Consider the following 21798-nt stretch of genomic DNA (forward strand, 5'->3'; position numbering starts at 1 on the left):
CTAGTTAAATGCCGCTGTCAAAAGCTGACAGCGGCATTTTACTAGCGCTTCCGACCATTGGGCCGGAAATGAGCGCATCGCTGACCCCCGTCGCGTGATCAGGGGTCAGCTATGCGTCGGCAAGACAACCAGAGGTCTATTGAAGACCTCTATGGTTGTTGATGCCGGATTGCTGTGAGCGCCACCCTGTGGTCGGACCCTATAGCAGTGCTGTAACTTAGCTACATAGGAGCGATCTGAGCATCGCTCCTATGTAGCAGAGCCGATTAAGTTGTGCCAGCTTCTAGTCTCCCATGGGAGGCTATTGAAGCATGGCAAAAGTAAAAAAAAAAAAGTTTTAAACAATATAAAAAAAAATATAAAAGTTTAAATCGCCCCCCTTTCGCCCCATTCTAAATAAAACAAGAAAAAAAATCAAATCTACACATACCGTATTTGGTATCGCCGCGTTCAGAATCGCCCGATCTATCAATTAAAAAAAGGATTAACCTGATCGCTAAACGGCTTAGCGAGAAAAAAATTTGAAGTGCCAGAGTTACGTTTTTTTTGGTCGCCGAGACATTGCATTAGAATGTAATAATGGGCGATCAAAAGAACGTATCTGCACCAAAATGGTATCAATAAAAACTTCAGCTCGGCACACAAAATAAGCCATCAACCGACCTCAGATCACGAAAAATGGAGATGCTACGGGTACCAGAAAATTGCGCAATTAGTTTTTTTAAGCAAAGATTGGAACTTTTTGTCACCACTTAGATAAAACAGAACCTAGACATGTTAGGTGTCTATGAACTTATAATGACCTGGAGAATCATAATAGCAGGTCAGATTTATCATTTAGTGAACCGAGCAAAAAAGCCAAACAAAAATCCAAGTGTGGGATTGCACTTTTTTTGCAATTTCACCGCACTTGCAACTTTTTTCCCGTTTTCTATTACATGACATGCTAAAACCAATGATGTCGTTCAAAAGTACAACTCGTCCCGCAAAAAATAAGCCCTCATATGGCCATATTGACAGAAAAATAAAAAAGTTATGGCTCTGGGAAGGAGGGGAGCAAAAAATGAAAACTCAAAACCGAAAAAAGCTGGGGTCTTGAAGGGGTTAAGGGTATGTGCACATGTTGCGGCTTCCATTGCGGATTTTTCCGCAGAATCTGCAGGTAAAATGACCTAACAAAACGATATTGAAGTAAGCATGTTATATAATGATTATTAAACTTTATCACAATGCAGATGAAGAATAACAAACATGCATAGCGGACTTGTAAGGAGACCAACTGCCAACAGTTATGGACACCCAAGAAGAAGAACAAGCCGCCATATAGTCCCATAAAATATAAACTTTATTAAATCACATTAAAGCCTGTACAATTGGGTGCAAAAAATGTAAATAGGGGAATATGTGCTACAATGGCCATAGAAAGTGGGCTGGATCACCCAAAACAACGAAATCCTGCCATAGCAAAGTATTAGGCCACATATGATGTATGTCAATTTCTATACAGTAAATATTGGGCAAGTGCCCCAGCCATAATAACAATGGTAATGTCAGCCGTCGAGCATTAATGCATACCTAGTAGGCGCAGGATGGATGGGTGACCAGGTCCGACCCCTACGCGCGTTTCGGAGCTCGACGCTCCTTCATCAGGGGAAATGCCTGCATTTTACCTGCAGATTTTGCATAGATTTTGTGCGGATTTCGCCTGCGTTTTTACACCTGCGAATTCCTATAATGGAATAGGTGTAAAATGCTGCGGATTCCGCACAAAGAATTGACATGCTGTGGAAAATATACCGCTGCGTTTCTGCATGTTTTTTTCTGCAGCATGTGCACAGCTGATTTGGTTTTCCATAGGTTTACATGGTACTGTACAACGCATGGAAAACTGCTGCAAATCTGCAGCAAGATCCGCAACGTGTGCACATACCTTAACACTTACATTACATACACATTTACACTGGTTTAGTTAAGAAAAAAGAAATTAGCAGTGCTTGTTTAACCCCTTCCCGACCCATGACGCCACGTAGGCGTCATGAAAACCCGTGCCAATCCGACCCATGACGCCTGGGACATGATTTGTAATATTTCACCTAAAAAACTGGTGAAATATTACAATCCAGCCATGGCCGATGCTGCAATATCATCGGCCATGGCTGGAAACACAGATGTGAGCCCCCCCCCCACCCCACCGATCGCCCCCCCCAAGCCAACGATCTGTCCCGTAGTCCCCTCCGTCCTGTGCTCCGCTCCCCCGTCCTCCTGTCCGCTCCCCCCGTGCTCCGACGCCCCCCCCCCCCCCTTATACTTACCGAGGCTCTGGGCGCCGCCATCTTCCAAAATGCTCAGTGCGCCCGCCGAATCTGCCGGCCGGCAGATTCATTACAAAGTACATTTTGATCGCTGTGGTAGGTTCTATCACAGCGATCAAAATAAAAAAAATAATAAATAAACCCCCCCCTTTATCACCCCCATAGGTAGGGACAATAATAAAATAAAGAAAATATTTTTTTTTTTCTTTTTCCACTAGGGTTAGGGTTAGAACTAGGGTTAGAACTAGGGGTAGGGTTAGGGTTACGGGTAGGGTTAGGGTTATGGCATGTGCACACAGTGCGGATTTGGCTGCGGATCCGCAGCGGATTGGCCGCGGATCCGCAGCGGATTGGCCGCTGCGAATTCGTAGCAGTTTTCCATCAGGTTTACAGTACCATGTACACCTATGGAAAACCAAATCCGCTGTGCCCATGGTGCGGAAAATTCTGTGCAGAAACGCTGCATTGTGTTTTCCGCAGCATGTCAATTCTTTGTGCGGATTCCGCAGCGTTTTACACCTGTTCCTCAATAGGAATCCGCAGGTGAAATCCGCACAAAAAAACACTGGAAATCTGCTGTAAATCCGCAGGTAAAACGCAGTGCCTTTTACCTGCAGATTTTTCAAAAATCGTGCGGAAAAATCTCACACGAATCCGCAACGTGGGCACATAGCCTTAGGGTTAGGGTTGGAAATAGGGTTAAGATTAGGCTTGTGGTTAGGGTTACGGATAGGGTTAGGGGTGCGTTGGGGTTACAGTTGTGGTTAGGGTTGTGGTTAGGGTTGGGATTAGGGTTGGGATTAGGGTTGGGATTAGGGTTAGGATTAGGGTTGGAATTAGGGTTACGGGTGTGTTGCGGTTAGGGTTGTGGTTAGGGGTGTGTTGGGGTTAGGGTTGTGATTAGGGTTATGGCTACAGTTGGGATTAGGATTAGGGGTGTGTTGGGGTTAGTGTTGAAGTTAGAATTGAGGGGTTTCCACTGTTTAGGCACATCAGGGGTCTCCAAACGTAACATGGCGCCACCATTGATTCCAGCCAATCTTGCGTTCAAAAAGTCAAATGGTGCTCCCTCCCTTCCAAGCCCCGACATGCGCCCAAACAGTGGTTTACCCCCACATTTGGGGTACCAGCGTACTCAGGACAAACTGGGCAACAACTGTTGGGGTCCAATTTCTCCTGTTACCCTTTCAAAAATAAAAAATTACTTGCTAAAACATAATTTTTGAGGAAAGAACAATTATTTTTTATTTTCATGGCTCTGCGTTATAAACTTCTGTGAAGCACTTGGGGGTTGAAAGTGCTCACCACACATCTAGATAAGTTCCTTCGGGGGTCTAGTTTCCAAAATGGGGTCACTTGTGGGGTGTTTCTACTGTTTAGGCACATCAGGGGCTCTGCAAATGCAATGTGACGCCCGCAGACCATTCCATCAAAGTCTGCATTCCAAAACGTCACTACTTCCCTTCCGAGCCCCGGCATGTGCCCAAACAGTGGTTTACCCCCATATATGGGGTATCAGCGTACTCAGGAGAAACTGGACAACAACTTTTGGGTCCAATTTCTCCTGTTACTCTTGCAAAAATAAAAAATTCTGGGCTAAAAAAATATTTTTGAGGAAAGGAAACACATTTATTATTTTCACGGCTCTGCGTTATAAACTTCTGTGAAGCACTTGGGGGTTCAAAGGGCTCACCACACATCTAGATAAGTTCCCTTGGGGGTCTAGTTTCCAAAATGGAGTCACTTGTGGGGAGTTCCTACTGTTTAGGCACATCAGGGGCTCTGCAAAAGCAACCTGACGCCCGCAGAGCATTCCATCAAAGTCTGCATTTCAAAACGTCACTACTTCCCTTCCGAACCCCGACGTGTGCCAAAACAGTGGTTTACCCCCACATATGGGGTATCATCGTACTCAGGACAAACTGGACAACAACATTTGGGGTCCAATTTCTCCTATTACCCTTGGGAAAATAAAAAATTCTGGGCTAAAAATCATTTTTGAGGAAAGAAAAATTATTTTTTATTTTCACGGCTCTGCGTTATAAACTTCTGTGAAGCACCTGGGGGTTATAAGTGCTCACTATGCATCTAGATAAGTTCCTTGGGGGGGTCTAGTTTCCAAAATGGGGTCACTTGTAGGGGATCTCCAATGTTTAGGCACACAGGGGCTCTCCAAACGCGACATGGTGTCCGCTAACGATTGGAGCTAATTTTCCATTCAAAAAGTCAAATGGCGCTCCTTCCCTTCCGAGCCCTGCCGTGCGCCCAAACAGTGGTTTACCCCCACATATGAGGTATCGGCGTACTCAGGAGAAATTGCCCAACAAAATTTAGGATCCATTTTATCCTGTTGCCCATGTGAAAATGAAAAAATTAAGGCTAAAATAATTTTTTGGGGAAAAAAAAAGTACTTTTTCATTTTTACGGATCAATTTGTGAAGCACCTGGGGGTTTAAAGTGCTCACTATGCTTCTAGATAAGTTCCTTGGGGGGTCTAGTTTCCAAAATGGGGTCACTTGTGGGGGAGCTCCAATGTTTAGGCACACGGGGGCTCTCCAAACGCGAAATGGTGTCCGCTAAAGATTGGAGCCAATTTTCCATTCAAAAAGTCAAATGGCGCTCCTTCCCTTCCGAGCCCTGCCGTGCGCCCAAACAGTGGTTTACCCCCACATATGAGGTATCGGCGTACTCAGGACAAATTGGACAACAACGTCCGTGGTCCAGTTTCTCCTTTTACCCTTGGGAAAATAAAAAAATTGTTGCTAAAAGATCATTTTTGTGACTAAAAAGTTAAATGTTCATTTTTTACTTCCATGTTGCTTCTGCTGCTGTGAAACACCTGAAGGGTTAATAAACTTCTTGAATGTGGTTTTGAGCACCTTGAGGGGTGCAGTTTTTAGAATGGTGTCACTTTTGGGTATTTTCAGCCATATAGAATCCTCAAAATGACTTCAAATGTGAGGTGGTCCCTAAAAAAAATGGTTTTGTAAATTTTATTGTAAAAATGAGAAATCACTGGTCAAATTTTAACCCTTATAACTTCCTAGCAAAAAAAAAATTTGTTTCCAAAATTGTGCTGATGTAAAGTAGACATGTGGGAAACGTTATTTATTAACTATTTTGTGTCACATAACTCTCTGGTTTAACAGAATAAAAATTCAAAATGTGAAAATTGCGAAATTTTCAAAATTTTCGCCAAATTTCCGTTTTTTTCACAAATAAACTCAGAAATTATCGACCTAAATTTACCACTAACATGAAGCCCAATATGTCACGAAAAAACAATCTCAGAATCGCTAGGATCCGTTGAAGCGTTCCTGAGTTATTACCTCATAAAGGGACACTGGTCAGAATTGCAAAAAACGGCAAGGTCATTAAGGCCAAAATAGGCTGGGTCATGAAGGGGTTAAAGTGAACCTGTCATCAGGATTGTGCACAGTAACCTACAGACAGTGTTATACTGATTACAATGATACCTTGGTTGATGAAATCTGTCTTGTGGTTGTTGTGTAATCTTTATTTTCAGTTTGTAGTTGATGATATTCACGTGCCCTAAGGTGGGTTTGGGGTATGTGGTGCTCCTATTATATATTCACTAGATGGTAGCCCGATTCTAACGCATCGGGTATTCTAGAATATGTATGTAGTTTATTTATGAAGATTTTAGAATAATACATTGAATACACAGGATTCGGCCGGCCGCGACCAATTAGCAAAGCGTGGTTCAAATTCTGCGCCAATTCGCAGCCGGACTGAGCCTGTCGCTGATTGTTCACGGCCGGCCATGTAGTATATAACAGGCCACTTAGTATATAGCACAGCCCACGGAGTATATAGCACAGCCCACGGAGTATATAGCACAGCCCACGGAGTATATAGCACAGCCCACGGAGTATATAGCACAGCCCACGGAGCATATAGCACAGCCCACGGAGCATATAGCACAGCCCACGGAGCATATAGCACAGCCCACGGAGCATATAGCACAGCCCACGGAGCATATAGCACAGCCCACGGAGCATATAGCACAGCCCACGGAGCATATAGCACAGCCCACGGAGTATATAGCAATGTGGGCATCATATCCCTGTTAATAAAAATAATTAAAATAAAAAATCGTTATATACTCACCTTCTGTTGGCCCCGCATCCAGGTGAAGCAGTTACCGACGTTCCGGTGACCGCTCCATGCATTGCGGTCTCGCGAGATGATGACGTAGCAGCCTCGCGAGACCGCTATGTCATCATCTCGCGAGACCGCAATGCATGGAGCAGTCACCGGAGCGTCGTGAGGAGCGGGAAAGGCCAGACGGTGAGTATATAACGATTTTTTATTATTTTTAACATTAGATCTTTTAACTATTGATGCCGCATAGGTAGCATCAATAGTTAAAAGTTGGTCACACAGGGTTAATAGCAGCGGCAACGGAGTGCATTACACCGCGGCATAACGCGGTCCGTTACCGCTGCCATTAACCCTGTGTGAGTGCTGACTGGAGGGGATTATGGAGCGGGTGCTGACTGCGGGGAGGAAGGAGCGGCCATTTTGCCGCCGGACTGTGCCGTCGCTGATTGGTCGCGGCAAAACGGCCACGACCAATCAGCAACTTGGAATTCCATGACAGACAGAGGCCGCGACCAATGAATATCCGTGACAGACAGACAGACAGAAGGACAGACAGACAGAAGGACAGACAGACAGAAGGACAGACAGACAGAAGGACAGACAGACAGAAGGACAGACAGACAGACAGAAGGACAGACAGAAGGACAGACAGACAGACAGAAGGACAGACAGACAGAAGGACAGACAGACAGACAGAAGGACAGACAGACAGACAGAAGGACAGACAGAAGGACAGACAGACAGACAGAAGGACAGACAGACAGACAGAAGGACAGACAGACAGACAGAAGGACAGACAGACAGACAGAAGGACAGACAGAAGGACAGACAGACAGAAGGACAGACAGACAGAAGGACAGACAGACAGAAGGACAGACAGACAGAAGGACGGAAGTGACCCTTAGACAATTATATAGTAGATAATGCAGACTGCTGACTGGTCATTGATCCCTCACTGACCCGCCTCCTAGTTTGCATAATGAATACCATCACATACTGAATTTTAACCCCTTCGTGACATGCGCCGTACTAGTACGGCGCTGCCGGCACTGCATTAGTGCCAGCCGCAGTACTAGTACGGCGCATCGATCACCGCGGTCTCGCGCTGAGCGCCGCGGTGATCGGGTGCGGGTGTCAGCTGTATATGACAGCTGACACCCCGCAGCAATGCCCACGATCGGCGCTGTCGCCGATCGCGGGCATTTAACCCCTCTGATGCCGCTGTCAATAGTGACAGCGGCATAGAGGGGGATCGCGCAGGGACGGGGGCTCCCTGCGCTCTCCCACCGGAGCAGCGCGATGAGATCGCGCTACTCCGGTGACCTGGAAGGAGTCCCCGGATCCAAGATGGCCGCGGGACTCCTTCCGGGTCATAAGATGACCCTGCTTGCCGGCGTCTGCTGAGAATCCTCATAGCAGGCGCCGGCAAGCCTCTGTTACGTGCCTGTCACATCGGTGATCAGACCGAGTGCTATGCACACGGTCTGATCACCGATCTGTGATGTCCCCTCCTGGGACAAAGTAAAAAAGTAAAAAAAAAATTTTTCCAAATGTGTAAAAAAAAAAAAAAAAAAAAAAAAAATCCTAAATAAAGAAAAAAAAAATAAATATATTCCCATAAATACATTTCTTTATCTAAATAAAAAAAACACCACACAATAAAAGTACACATATTTAGTATCGCCGCGTCCGTAACAACCCCACCTATAAAACTATATCACTAGTTAACCCCTTCAGTGAACACCGTAAAAAAAAAAAAAAAAAAACGAGGCAAAAAACAACGCTTTATTCTCATACCGCCAAACAAAAAGTGGAATAACACGCGATCAAAAAGACGGATATAAATAACCATGGTACCGCTGAAAACGTCATCTTGTCCCGCAAAAAAAAAGCCGCCATACAGCATCATCAGCAGAAAAATAAAAAAGTTATAGCTCTCAGAATAAAGCGATGCAAAAACAATTATTTTTTATATTAAATAGTTTTTATTGTGTAAAAGCGCCAAAACATAAAAAAATTATATAAATGAGTTATCGCTGTAATCGTACTGACCCGAAGAATAAAACTGCTTTATCCTTTTTACCAAACGCGGAACGGTATAAACGCACCCCCTAAAAGAATTTCAGGAATTGCTGGTTTTTGTTCATTCCGCCTCCCAAAAATCGGAATAAAAAGCGATCAAAAAATGTCATGTACCCGAAAATGGTACCAGCAAAAACGTCAACTCGTCCCGCAAAAAACAAGATCTCACATGACTCTGTGGACCAAAATATGGAAAAATTATAGCTCTCAAAATGTGGTGATGCAAAAACTATTGTTTGCAATAAAAAGCGTCTTTTAGTGTGTGACGGCTGCCAACCATAAAAATCCGCCCAAAAAACGCTATATAAGTAAATCAAATCCCCCTTCATCACCCCCTTAGTTAGGAAAAATAATAAAATTTTAAAAAATATATTTATTTCCATTTTCCCGTTAGGCTACTTTCACACTAGCGTCGGTACGGGGCCGTCGCGCTGCGTCGGCCCGACATACCGACGCATACTGTGCAAGCGCCGCACAACGGGGGCAGCGGATGCTGTTTTTCCACGCATCCGCTGCCCCATTGTGAGGTGCGGGGAGGTGGGGGCGGAGTTCCAGCCGCGCATGCGCGGTCGGAAATGGTGGACCGTCGGCACAAAAAAAGTTACATGTAACGTTTGTTGCTGCCGGCTGTCCGCCACAACACGACGCAACCGTCGCACGACGCTTGCGACGTGTGTCAATACGTCGCTAATGTTAGTCTATGGGGAAAAAACGCATCCTGCAGATGACTTTGCAGGATGCGTTTTTTCGCCAAAACGACGCATTGCGACGTATGCAAAAAAACGCTAGTGTGAAAGTAGCGCTAGGGTTAGGACTAGGGTTAGGGTTGGGGTTAGGGTGTCAGTTAGAATTGGGGAGTTTTCACTGTTTAGGCACATCAGGGGCTCTCCAAACGCGACATGGCGTCCGATCTCAACGCGTTTGTTTGCGTTAAAAACGCATGCGTTTTTATAGAAAAAAAACACAACACACTGAAAAGTCACCCACCACCATCAAGGTGATAAAGGGATCCTAACCCTACCCCTAAACTCATCCCTAACCGTTTAATGAACATTTTCTGACAGTCATAGTGCCACGTATTTCAGTGCCACGTATTTCAGTGCCACGTATTTCAGTGCCACGTATTTCAGTGCCACGTATTTCAGTGCCACGTATTTCAGTGCCACGTTATTTCAGTGCCACGATATTTCAGTGCCACGATATTTCAGTGCCACGATATTTCAGTGCCACGATATTTCAGTGCCACGTATTTAAGTGCCACGGTATTTCAGTGAAATACGTGGCACTGAAATATCGTGGCATTTACGTGAAATACGTGGCACTTAAATACGTGGCACTTAAATACGTGGCACTTAAATACGTGGCACTTAAATACGTGGCACTTAAATACGTGGCACTTAAATACGTGGCACTTAAATACGTGGCACTTAAATACGTGGCACTTAAATACGTGGCACTTAAATACGTGGCACTTAAATATCGTGGCATGTACATGAAATACGTGGCACTTATATACGTGGCACTTATATACGTGGCACTTATATACGTGGCCACTGAAATATCGTGGCACTTATATACGTATATACGTATATAAACGTATTTCAGTGCCACGTATTTCAGTGCCACGTATTTCAGGTTAGGGGTAGGGGTAGGGTTAGAGGTAGGGTTAGGGTTTTTTGGTTTTTTCTTGTTTTCTTGTGTTTTTCTATAAAAACGCATGCGTCTAAAAAAACGCATGCGTTTTACCGCGATTACATGCGTTTTTTCACACATGCGTTTTTAAAAAAAACTCAAGTGTGAAACCAGCCTTATCCTTGGGAAAATAAAAACATGGGGGCTAAAATATAATTTTCGTGGAAAAAAATATATTTTTTATTTTCGCGGCTCTGCGTTATAAACTGTAGTGAAGCACTTGGGGGTTCAAAGTTCTCACAACACATCTAGATAAGTTCCGTGGGGGGTCTAGTTTCCAATATGGGGTCACTTGTGGGGGGTTTCTACTGTTTAGGTACATCAGGGGCTCTGCAAATGCAACATGACACCTGCAGACCAATCCATCTAAGTCTGCATTTCAAACGGCGCTCCTTCCCTTCCGAGCTCTGCCGTGCGCCCAAACAGTGGTTTATCCCCATATATGAAGTATCAGCGTACTCAGGACAAATTGGACAACAACTTTTGTTGTCCAATTTCTCCTGTTACCCTTGGGAAAATAAAAATGTGGGGGCTAAAATATAATTTTCGTGGAAAAAAAAAAAAATTTATTTTCATGGCTCTGCGTGATAAACTGTAGTGAAACACTTGTTGGTTCAAAGTTCTCACAACACATCTAGATAAGTTCCGTGGGGGGTCTAGTTTCCAATATGGGGTCACTTGTGGGGGGTTTCTACTGTTTATGTACATCAGGGGCTCTGCAAATGCAACATGACACCTGCAGACCAATCCATCTAAGTCTGCATTTCAAACGGCGCTCCTTCCCTTCCGAGCTCTGCCGTGCGCCCAAACAGTGGTTCCCCCCAATGTATGGGGTATCAGCGTACTCAGGACAAATTGGACAATAACTTTTGTGGTCCAATTTATCCTGCTACCCTTGGGAAAATAAAAAATTTGGGGCAAAAATATCATTTTTTGTGAAAATTAATATTAATTTTTTTTTACGGCTCTACATTATAAACTTCTGTGAAGCACTTGGAGGTTCAAAGTGCTCACCACACATCTAGATTAGTTCCTTAGAGGGTCTACTTTCCAAAATGGTGTCACTTCTGGGGGTTTCCACTGTTTAGGCACGTCAGGGGCTCTCCAAACACGACATGGGTTCCGATCTCAATTCCAGCCAATTTTGCATTGAAAAGTCAAATGGCGCTCCTTCCCTTCCGAGCTCTGCCATGCGCCCAAACAGTGGTTTATCCCCATATATGAAGTATCAGCGTACTCAGGACAAATTGCACAACAACTTTTGGGGTCCAATTTATCCTGCTACCCTTGGGAAAATAAAAAATTTGGGGCAAAAATATCATTTTTTGTGAAAATTAATATTATTTTTTTTTTACGGCTCTACATTATAAACTTCTGTGAAGCACTTGGAGGTTCAAAGTGCTCACCACACATCTAGATTAGTTCCTTAGAGGGTCTACTTTCCAAAATGGTGTCACTTCTGGGGGTTTCCACTGTTTAGGCACGTCAGGGGCTCTCCAAACACGACATGGGTTCCGATCTCAATTCCAGCCAATTTTGCATTGAAAAGTCAAATGGCGCTCCTTCCCTTCCGAGCTCTGCCATGCGCCCAAACAGTGGTTTATCCCCATATATGAAGTATCAGCGTACTCAGGACAAATTGCACAACAACTTTTGGGGTCCAATTTATCCTGCTACCCTTGGGAAAATAAAAAATTTGGGGCAAAAAGATCATTTTTTGTGAAAATTAATATTAATTTTTTTTACGGCTCCACATTATAAACTTCTGTGAAGCACTTGGAGGTTCAAAGTGCTCACCACACATCTAGATTAGTTCCTTAGAGGGTCTACTTTCCAAAATGGTGTCACTTGTGGGGGTTTCCACTGTTTAGGCACGTCAGGGGCTCTCCAAACACGACATGGGTTCCGATCTCAATTCCAGCCAATTTTGCATTGAAAAGTCAAATGGCGCTCCTTCCCTTCCGAGCTCTGCCATGTGCCCAATCAATGGTTTACCCCAACATGTGGGGTATCGGCGTACTCAGGACAAATTGTACAACAACTTTTTTGGTCCAATTTCTCCTGTTACCCTTGGTAAAATAAAACAAATTGGATCTGAAGTAAAAATTTTGTGAAAAAAAATTTAAATGTTCAATTTTTTTTAAACATTCCAAAAATTCCTGTGAAGCACCTGAAGGGTTAATAAACTTTTTGAATGTGGTTTAGAGTACCTTGAGGGGTGCAGTTTTTAGAATGGTGTCACTTTTGGACATTTTCTGTCATATAGACCCCTCAAAGTCACTTCAAGTGTGAGGTGGTCCGTAAAAAAAATGGTTTTGCAAATTTTGTTGCAAAAATGAGAAATCGCTGGTCAACTTTTAACCCTTATAACTCCCTAACAAAAAAAAATTATGTTTCCAAAATTGTGCTGATGTAAAGCAGACATGTGGGAAATGTTGTTTATTAACTATATTATGTGATATAACTCTCTAATTTAAGGGCATAAAAACGAAAAATTTGAAAATTGCTAAATTTTCATAATTTTCGACAAATTTCTGTTTTTTTCACAAATAAATGCAAGTCATATCGAAGAAGTTTTACCACTATCATAAAGTACAATATGTCACGAGAAAACAATCTCAGAATCACCAGGATCCGTTGAAGCGTTTCAGAGTTATGACCTCATAAAGTGACAGTGGTCAGAATTGTAAAAATTGGCCGTGTCACTTAGGTGAAAACAGGCTTTGGGGTGAAGGGGTTAAAAAAAACCCTCTGCAGACAAGTGCAGGCCGAGGCCCCTGCGCAGCCGCATAATCACATGATTGCTGTGCACTTAATCCTTTTTTTCAGATTTGCTTGAGCAAGGAAAAAGTCATTTTGAAAATGGCGCCCACACAGTAGCAGCTATTGGTTTTTATAGATCCGATAGCTGCTGTTGCGCAGAAAAAATGTCCTCCACCAAGATGGCTGCACATGCGCAGTAGCAGCTCCCGGAGATCTCCAGCAGCTGCTGTTGCGCTTGTGCAGGCGGCGCCTTCTTAGTGGAGGACATTTTTTATTGTCTTCGCCAGCAAGATTGCACAACAGCAGATATCGGATCTATACAAACCGATAGCCGCTACTGTGCGGGCGCCATTTTCAAAATGACTTTTCTTTTTTTTTTTTTCTCGCTCAAGTAAATCTGAAAAAAGGGATTAAGTGCATAATAACTATGCAATTATGCTGCAGCGCAGGGGCCACGGCCGGCACCTGTCGGCAGAAGCGTTTTTTTATAGTCAGTATATGATGGTACTCATTAGGCAAACTAGGGGGCCAGTGATCGCCCACCTATCAGCAGTCTGCATTATGAATACCTAATCAGAGCACCACATGAAGACCCCCCACAGGCCGACACGGAGCACAAGCATATCCTTAACTGAAAATAAAGATTACAGAACAACCATAAAACGGATTTAATCAAGCAAGGTATCATTATGTTCAGAATAATGGCGCCGACCTGACATGGTCTGTAGGTTACTGAGCACAATCCTGCTGACTGGTTCCCTTTAATCAGGGAGATCTGTCACCATGTTTTTGCTAGTTCATCGGAGAGCAGCATAATGTAGGAAAAAGAGACCCTGATTCCAGCAATGTCACTTAGATGACTGGGTGCAGCAGTTGTGACACTGAGCTCTTAGATGTAGCATGCAGCAGAGTTCCGCCCACACCAGGCTCTGTATGTACATAGTCTGTAGATAGTGAGCTGCTTACCATAGGATGGGGCGGAGTCGAACGACTTGGCACTAGTCACAGCAATGATCATAACCTAGTGATAAAACCTTCATTGTAAGTAAACCGCACACACTGTTATATTTCTTGGTGTATCATGAAAATGTAGCATTGTTTCCATGTGCTTGATCATCGCTAACCTATCCTGGGATAGGCGTTTATCACCCGGTGACCCCAGAGCAGTCTCGCCTCTGGCCAGATGTAAGCCATGTATGGCGCAGAAGACCACAGCTCTGTCACCCTAAATAATCAGTAAACGGTGTGACGGAGCGGGGACCCTGCCCTCCATACACTCTCCGCTCCAGCAGTGGCTGGATATATGCCATCTGAATGTGGGGGTGTCATTTCTGACCCCTACCCTACGAAGAGTGGAAAATGCTTTCCCTTTATCGATCCATTGGATTGCTGGTTAGTAGCCTTGGGGGAATGAGTTATTGCTGAATACAATAATCATCGGGCTGTCGTATTACTTCTCTGCATCTGACTTGCCAGCACTGTAGATGGTAATGCTCAGTAGTCATCTGTCCCCATGTTCATTCCTTCTGCTCCGAGGTGCAGCCATCAGAACACTTGGCATCCTTCATCCTGGCACTTGCAGCACTATTACTATGACATGGCTTTTACTCTTGATCCGTGACCCTTCGTCCTTCCGCAGACCTCTATAGCGGACATTGCTCTGCCACTGTGTAGCACACACCTGTACTTCGGGGCCGTACCCGCCTTTCCCTCTCCTATCTCTTGTCCTCCTTATAACAACTTGTATTGGGGCATTGGTTTGTAAGATGAGATAAATCTGATACCTAATTTGGGGCTAATATCTTTATTTTTGCCGGTTCTCCTGCCGGCTCTGCTAAATCCTCACTTTGTGTCATACTGTAGTGTTACTGCCGCTCAGAGATCAGCTGAATAGATGTCATTTGTCAGACTTGTAAATGTGAAACTGTTGTTTTCCCCTTTCACCCTGTTCCCATCTCCTTCTCCCAACAAGATCATTTCCATGTTTTTGTTGGTGATTTGAGCCCCGAGATAACAACCGATGACATAAAAGCTGCCTTTGGACCCTTTGGGAGAATATCGTAAGTAACAACCCCCGAACCCAGCCTCTTCAGTCTTTACTGTGTAACTTGAATCTCCTCTAGCTTAGGGTGGTTTCACACTTGCGTTTTTGTCTGCAGCGTTTTTTGAACAAAAAACGCATGCGTTTTTTCCCTATATTTAACACTGAAAACACATGCGTTTTTTTTTTGTACGCGTTTGGTCGCGTTTTCAATCGCATGCGTTTTTTTTACTGCATGCGTTCATTTTCAGAAATGCTACTTGTAGTATTTTTGAGAGGCGTTTTTTTGCCGCAAAAAAACGCATGCGTTTTTTTGCGGCAAAAAAATGCATTGCTGTCTATGTAAACGCATACGTTTTTAAGCACATGCGTTTGTGTTAAAAACGCATGCGTTTTTATAGAAAAAAAACAGAAAACACACTGAAAAGTCACCCACCATCATCAAGGTGATAAAGGGATTCAAACCCTAACCCTACCCCTAACCGTTTAATGAACATTTTCTGACAGTCATAGTGCCACGATATTTAAGTGCCACGATATTTAAGTGCCACGATATTTAAGTGCCACGATATTTAAGTGCCACGATATTTAAGTGCCACGATATTTAAGTGCCACGATATTTAAGTGCCACGATATTTAAGTGCCACGATATTTAAGTGCCACGATATTTAAGTGCCACGATATTTAAGTGCCACGATATTTAAGTGCCACGATATTTAAGTGCCACGATATTTAAGTGCCACGATATTTAAGTGCCACGATATTTAAGTGCCACGATATTTAAGTGCCACGTCCTATAACTACGTGGTTATACGTGGCACTGAAATAGCGTGGCATTTACGTGAAATACGTGGCACTTAAATACGTGGCACTTAAATACGTATATACGTATATAAACGTATTTCAGTGCCACATAGTTCAGTGCCACGTATTTCTGGGTAGGGTTAGGGTTTGTTGGTTTTTTTCTTGTTTTCTTGTGTTTTTCTATAAAAACGCATGCGTCTAAAAAACACATGCTTTTACCGCGTTTACATGCGTTTTTCAAAAAAGGCATGCAGATAAAAACGCAAGTGTGAAACCAGCCTTACATACTGCGTTCTCCAAACCTCTCTGAAAAATAATTTTCACTATTGCATTTTTTTCTTTTCTTACTGATAACTGGCTTTTAATATTTAATTTCTCAAAATTTACAGCTGGCCACAGACCAAAAAGGGGGTTAACGCATTGACCTGAGAATTCAGTTAACAGGCCACGTATGCCCTTTTTTTTAATTCCTATTTTTTTTACATACATATTATCTATAATATATCATTTTTCCTAGTTTCCGTTTTATTATTTCCATTGAGTAATTTTAGAATGTGTTTGCGATGAGCAGGATGAAAATTGCATGGTTTAGCTTTTTCACAGCTGGGGTGGTCTGCAGAGCACCATTGTTGCAGGTCTCTTCTGCACTGAAAGAGTTAACATAGTCATGTGACTCCGGAGGTGTATAAACTAGGCTTAAAATAAGACCCAATTTTTAGCCGTTTGCTTTAGCCCATGCTTGATGTGGAAGTAGCCATGTTGTGAGTGGGAGCAGCTGTAGTATGTGTCCGTGTGTCCTTAGACCTGGTTGATTTGCATGTACACCTGATTTAGTGTCATTGATCCCCCCTCCTCTTGCTTTAGTTAGAAGCGTTTAGTCTCAGCTTCCACCGAGGGAGAGTTAAAAGGACCGCTTTACAATTTTTTATTTGCCGACACTTCCTTCTTTGGCTACGTCATAAAAGATGGAAGAGTAATTTCAGGGGCACTGTGTGGTCTGTTGTGATTTTGCTTCCCTTTTATCTCTATATGTTTCTCTAGTCTTGGTATCCTCGTTAAATGAAAGTTGTTCTTCATTTCAGAGATGCGCGGGTGGTAAAGGACATGACAACAGGAAAATCTAAGGGCTACGGCTTTGTGTCCTTCTTCAATAAATGGGTATGTTTTCATTTTTATCCAGTTGTCTAGCCATGAGCTGTAAAGACTAGGGATGAGAGGACCCTTGGAAGTTCGGCTTCTGGTACCAGAACTGTACCCGAACCCCATTGAAAACAATGGGAACCCCAACTTTAGAGCTGGAAAATCCTCTTGCTCGGCCTTCCCCTCGCCGCGCTCGGCCTTCCCCTCGCCGCGCTCGGCCTTCCCCTCGCCGCGCTCGGCCTTCCCCTCGCCGCGCTCGGCCTTCCCCTCGCCGCGCTCGGCCTCCCCCTCGCCGCGCTCGGCCTTCCCTCAGAACTCTGACTTTCAGGTTCACTCATCTCTAGTAGACAGTCTTTATCACCCCTTTTTTCATTATGTCCACAGGATGCAGAAAATGCCATTGCACAAATGGGAGGGCAGTGGCTTGGAGGTCGACAGATAAGAACTAACTGGGCCACAAGAAAACCACCAGCTCCAAAGAGCACCTATGAATGTAAGTGTCCTTACCGGAGACTGCACGGGGCGTGGATTTTCCCAGGGGTAAAATCTGAGGCATATAACAGCACCAGCATTGTGGAGCAAAACTAGACTGGTTTGGTTTTTGTAGTCTGGTCTCTGGTCAGATCTTCAAGTTATATTTTCACTGCAATGCTGGGTTGTTTCATAGGTTAATATTCCTGACTGAAATCCCGCAGCCAGGCACTGGTACACGCTGCATACAGTTGGGGCACCATGAATCGCTTGCCATGTTCCTTTTAATTCTGTGTAAAACAAAACAATAAATTCTGTCTTCCCTTTCAGCCAATACAAAACAGTTGTCCTATGAAGAAGTGGTGAACCAGTCCAGCCCAAGCAACTGCACCGTGTACTGTGGAGGCGTCACATCCGGGTTAACAGGTAGGCGCCCTGCACGTGATTCCTGATCTGTGTGCTCTGTGCAGGAGGGTCATGCATCTAACCGTATGTCCCTGTCCTAGAACAACTCATGCGTCAGACCTTCTCTCCTTTCGGCCAAATAATGGAGGTCCGTGTCTTCCCAGATAAAGGGTACTCGTTTGTACGGTAAGTTCAGACGATTATTTTTTTTAGGCTGAATTTAAAGCAGAATTTGACATTTAATTATCAGTTCAGTTGCTGTTTCTTGCTGCTTGCCATTGCAGGATACAAAAGTTATGACTATTGGAGATTGGGGAAGTCAGTCTGTATTTTGATGGAGTGTTGGCAGAAAACCTTTTAATTCTGAATTTGACTGGTTTTAGTAATTGTCTACGTCTTATATTGTGGTGTCACAAGAATCTGTACACATGGAAATATCAGATTATCATACATAGGTATAATCTACAGACTGTTGTGACTTAGTTTGTGCATTTTCTGGTCTGTAGTTGATATTGGAAACATTCAACAATCTTGGCAACACACTGCACTTTAATGCTGTTAATTTTCCCTCCATCAGATTATTGTATAATGCCTGGTATAGGCGACACACCAAGAGGCAAACCCCAGTACTGTCATATTGTCTGCCTAGTTGAAGACTAGACCTTCAATTTTAAAATGGCCTTTACAGGGGTAATCTGCCGCTGCTTATTTACTGGTGGTGACCCGGACTGATAACTTCGGGTCTGCAGTTATCTGCTGGCCCGCACCTGGCTGGCAGATGTCTCTATATGTGAGGGCACCACCTCATCTGGGGACAATCCACCATTTTAATCTTCAAAGCCAACCACATGTTAAAAAAAAAAAAAAAAAAAAAAAAGTAAAAATGAATCATGAGTTTTTTGTTTGTCATACTAGTCACACAGAATATCGGGTGTAATTAAGCAAATCTTGTGTCTATAGGTTTAATGCTCATGAAAGTGCAGCTCATGCTATAGTCAGTGTGAATGGGACCACCATTGAAGGTCACGTGGTAAAATGTTACTGGGGCAAAGAGACGCCCGACATGCTGAATACTGTGCAACAGGTAAGATTTTCTCTGTTATATGACTGTCATGTACAGGGCATGTGAGTAACCAGTGGCATGGCACCGTATACAGACTGACGGCTGAACACCTCTGTAGACTCGGTCACAGTGCGACAGATTTAGAAGCGTTGATCCTGAAATGTAAATCCGGGCACAAAGTGAGAGTAAGATCTGGGTATTCGTATGGATGAGACCGGCCCGCTCACTGACACCTGGACCTGCTCCAGGACTATGACCTGTTGGGCTGCGTTCACACATCCAGTAATCAGCCGTTAGACGCAGATCCAGCACCAATCCATTATCTTTGCAGACACATTTTTTGTAAAAAGTGGATTGCGATCAAATCTGTTTTTTTTTAACATTGAAGTCTATGGATCAGTTTCATTCAGATGATTACTGGTCATGTGAAGTGTCAGGTAACCATCCATTCTAAGCAAAAATTGCATCTGTTACAGATGGAAGGGGAAAAAAAAAGGATGTCTATTTAATGGTGGTTTTCCATAGAATTAATGGTGCTATATAAACAAATAAAAATAGGCTTCAATGTTTAAAAAAAAAAAAAATTCAGTCTCAATCTTTTTTTTTTTTGTCCGCTTAAAAAACTAAATTGTCTCTGCACAACTTTTATGTTATAGAGTTGCTGCTGGATCCATTATAACGGATGATTTCTGGATGTGTGAACGTAGGCTTACATGGGCACTGTCCTGTAAGTCTCACTCCTGGCATCGCCCCAATCTACCTCCCTTCGATAACAAACCTGTTTTACTGCATTGACATTTCCTTAGTGTCTCTGGTTAGCCAATAAAGATGGCACACCTACCATTAATTTGTCATTGTAATTTTTTGACAAAGTATTATAGAAGTCCTCCCACCTACTTTTATTCCTTAGTGACTCCTTCATACCAAGTTCAGGCGCTCAGTTCTTTCTGGCGAGGGCAAATATTTAAAATGCACCTTCCCACCTGCTTGGTTTCCCTCCATCTACACCCTTCTTTGGCTCTATGAAGCAAGAGCTGTCAATCTAAAAGGGGAAGTGGAGATTTAGGGAAAACAAGCAGGTGGGAAGGTGTGTATAAATGATTGGCCGCACCGAGTGGCGGGACTTAGTTTGAGCAGTCATTTTCTGCTGACAGTCCCTTTAAACATTTCTTAATCCTCGTGTAGTTGTATTACAAAGCTTGCCCATTTCCAGTGTGGCCCTTGTCCTCTTCTGACTCGCGTGACTTCAGTCCTTTCTCGTTGGATCACTCAGTGGGTTGTGTAGGCCAGAAGTCACTTCTATGATGTCACTCTATAGAGGCTCGTTCTGAGGCTCCATCCATAATTAGCACTGACCCCACACCGGTCCCTATCTGGACTCAAAGATGAGGAGTGCGGGGAACCAACAATTGCTAAGTATTTTACTGCAACCACACATGTTTACAAAGGTTTGTCAGGAGGGCCACTAACTGTAAGGTAATTTCCCAGTGTGTTCAGTTATTGGGCCACGTTCACACTATCCGTATTTGGTCAGTATTTTATATCCGTAATTGTAAGCCAAAACTAGGAGTGGAACAATCAGAGGAAAAGTATAATAGAAACATGTCACCACTTCTGTATTTATCCACCCACTCCTGGTTTTGGCTTACAAATACTGAATGTGTGAAGGTGACCTTAACCCCTTTCTGGCATCTGACGTACTATCCCGTCGAGGTGGGGTGGGCCCGTATGACCACCGACGGGATAGTACGTCATACGCGATCGGCCGCGCTCACGGGGGGAGCGCGGCCGATCGCGGCCGGGTGTCAGCTGCATATCACAGCTGACATCCGGCACTATGTGCCAGGAGCGGTCACAGACCGCCCCCGGCACATTAACCCCCGGCACACCGCGATCAAACATGATCGCGGTGTGCCGGCGGTATAGGAAAGCATCGCGCAGGGAGGGGGCTCCCGGCGGGCTTCCCTGAGACCCCCGGAGCAACGCGATGTGATCGCGTTGCTCCGAGGGTCTCCTACCTCCCTCCTCGCCGCAGGTCCCGGATCCAAGATGGCCGCGGCATCCGGGTCCTGCAGGGAGGGAGGTGGCTTACCGAGTGCCTGCTCAGAGCAGGCGCTGGTAAGCCTGCAGCCCTGCACAGCAGATCGCAGATCTGACAGAGTGCTGTGCACACTGTCAGATCACTGATCTGTAATGTCCCCCCCGGGACAAAGTAAAAAAGTAAAAAAAAAAAAATTTCCACATGTGTAAAAAAATAAATAAAAAATAAATTCCTAAATAAAGAAAAAAAAAATATATTATTCCCATAAATACATTTCTTTATCTAAATAAAAAAAAAAACTATAAAAGTACACATATTTAGTATCGCCGCGTCCGTAACGACCCAACCTATAAAACTGCCCCACTAGTTAACCCCTTCAGTAAACACCATGAGAAAAAAAAAAAGAGGCAAAAAACAACGCTTTATTACCATACCGCCGAACAAAAAGTGGAATAACATGCGATCAAAAAGACGAATATAAATAACCATGGTACCGCTGAAAACGTCATCTGGTCCCCCAAAAAACGAGCCACCATACAGCATCATCAGCAAAAAAATAAAAAAGTTATAGTCCTGAGAATAAAGCGATACCAAAATAATTATTTTTTCTATAAAATAGCTTTTATCGTATAAAAGCGCCAAAACATAAAAAAATGATATAAATGAGGTATCGCTGTAATCGTACTGACCTGAAGAATAAAACTGCTTTATCAATTTTACCAAACGCGGAACGGTATAAACGCCTCCCCCAAAAGAAATTCATGAATAGCTGGTTTTTGATCATTCTACCTCACAAAAATCGGAATAAAAGGTGATCAAAAAATGTCATGTGCCCGAAAATGTTACCAATAAAAACGTC

The 21798-nt window shown here is 43.7% G+C and overlaps 1 protein-coding gene across 1 annotated transcript in view; it reads left to right on the forward strand.

The window, feature by feature from the left end:
• Window positions 1–21798, forward strand: part of TIA1 (TIA1 cytotoxic granule associated RNA binding protein) — a 47276-nt gene that overhangs the window by 18190 nt on the left and 7288 nt on the right. The window contains exons 6-11 of the mRNA XM_077263089.1: window positions 14947–15034; window positions 16902–16977; window positions 17344–17452; window positions 17761–17856; window positions 17937–18021; window positions 18796–18919. Coding sequence (XP_077119204.1) covers window positions 14947–15034; window positions 16902–16977; window positions 17344–17452; window positions 17761–17856; window positions 17937–18021; window positions 18796–18919 — 578 coding nt within the window. The remainder of the gene's footprint in view (window positions 1–14946; window positions 15035–16901; window positions 16978–17343; window positions 17453–17760; window positions 17857–17936; window positions 18022–18795; window positions 18920–21798) is intronic.

Source organism: Ranitomeya variabilis, chromosome 5, assembly GCF_051348905.1.
Source record: "Ranitomeya variabilis isolate aRanVar5 chromosome 5, aRanVar5.hap1, whole genome shotgun sequence".
Classification (NCBI taxonomy): Eukaryota; Metazoa; Chordata; class Amphibia; order Anura; family Dendrobatidae; genus Ranitomeya; species Ranitomeya variabilis.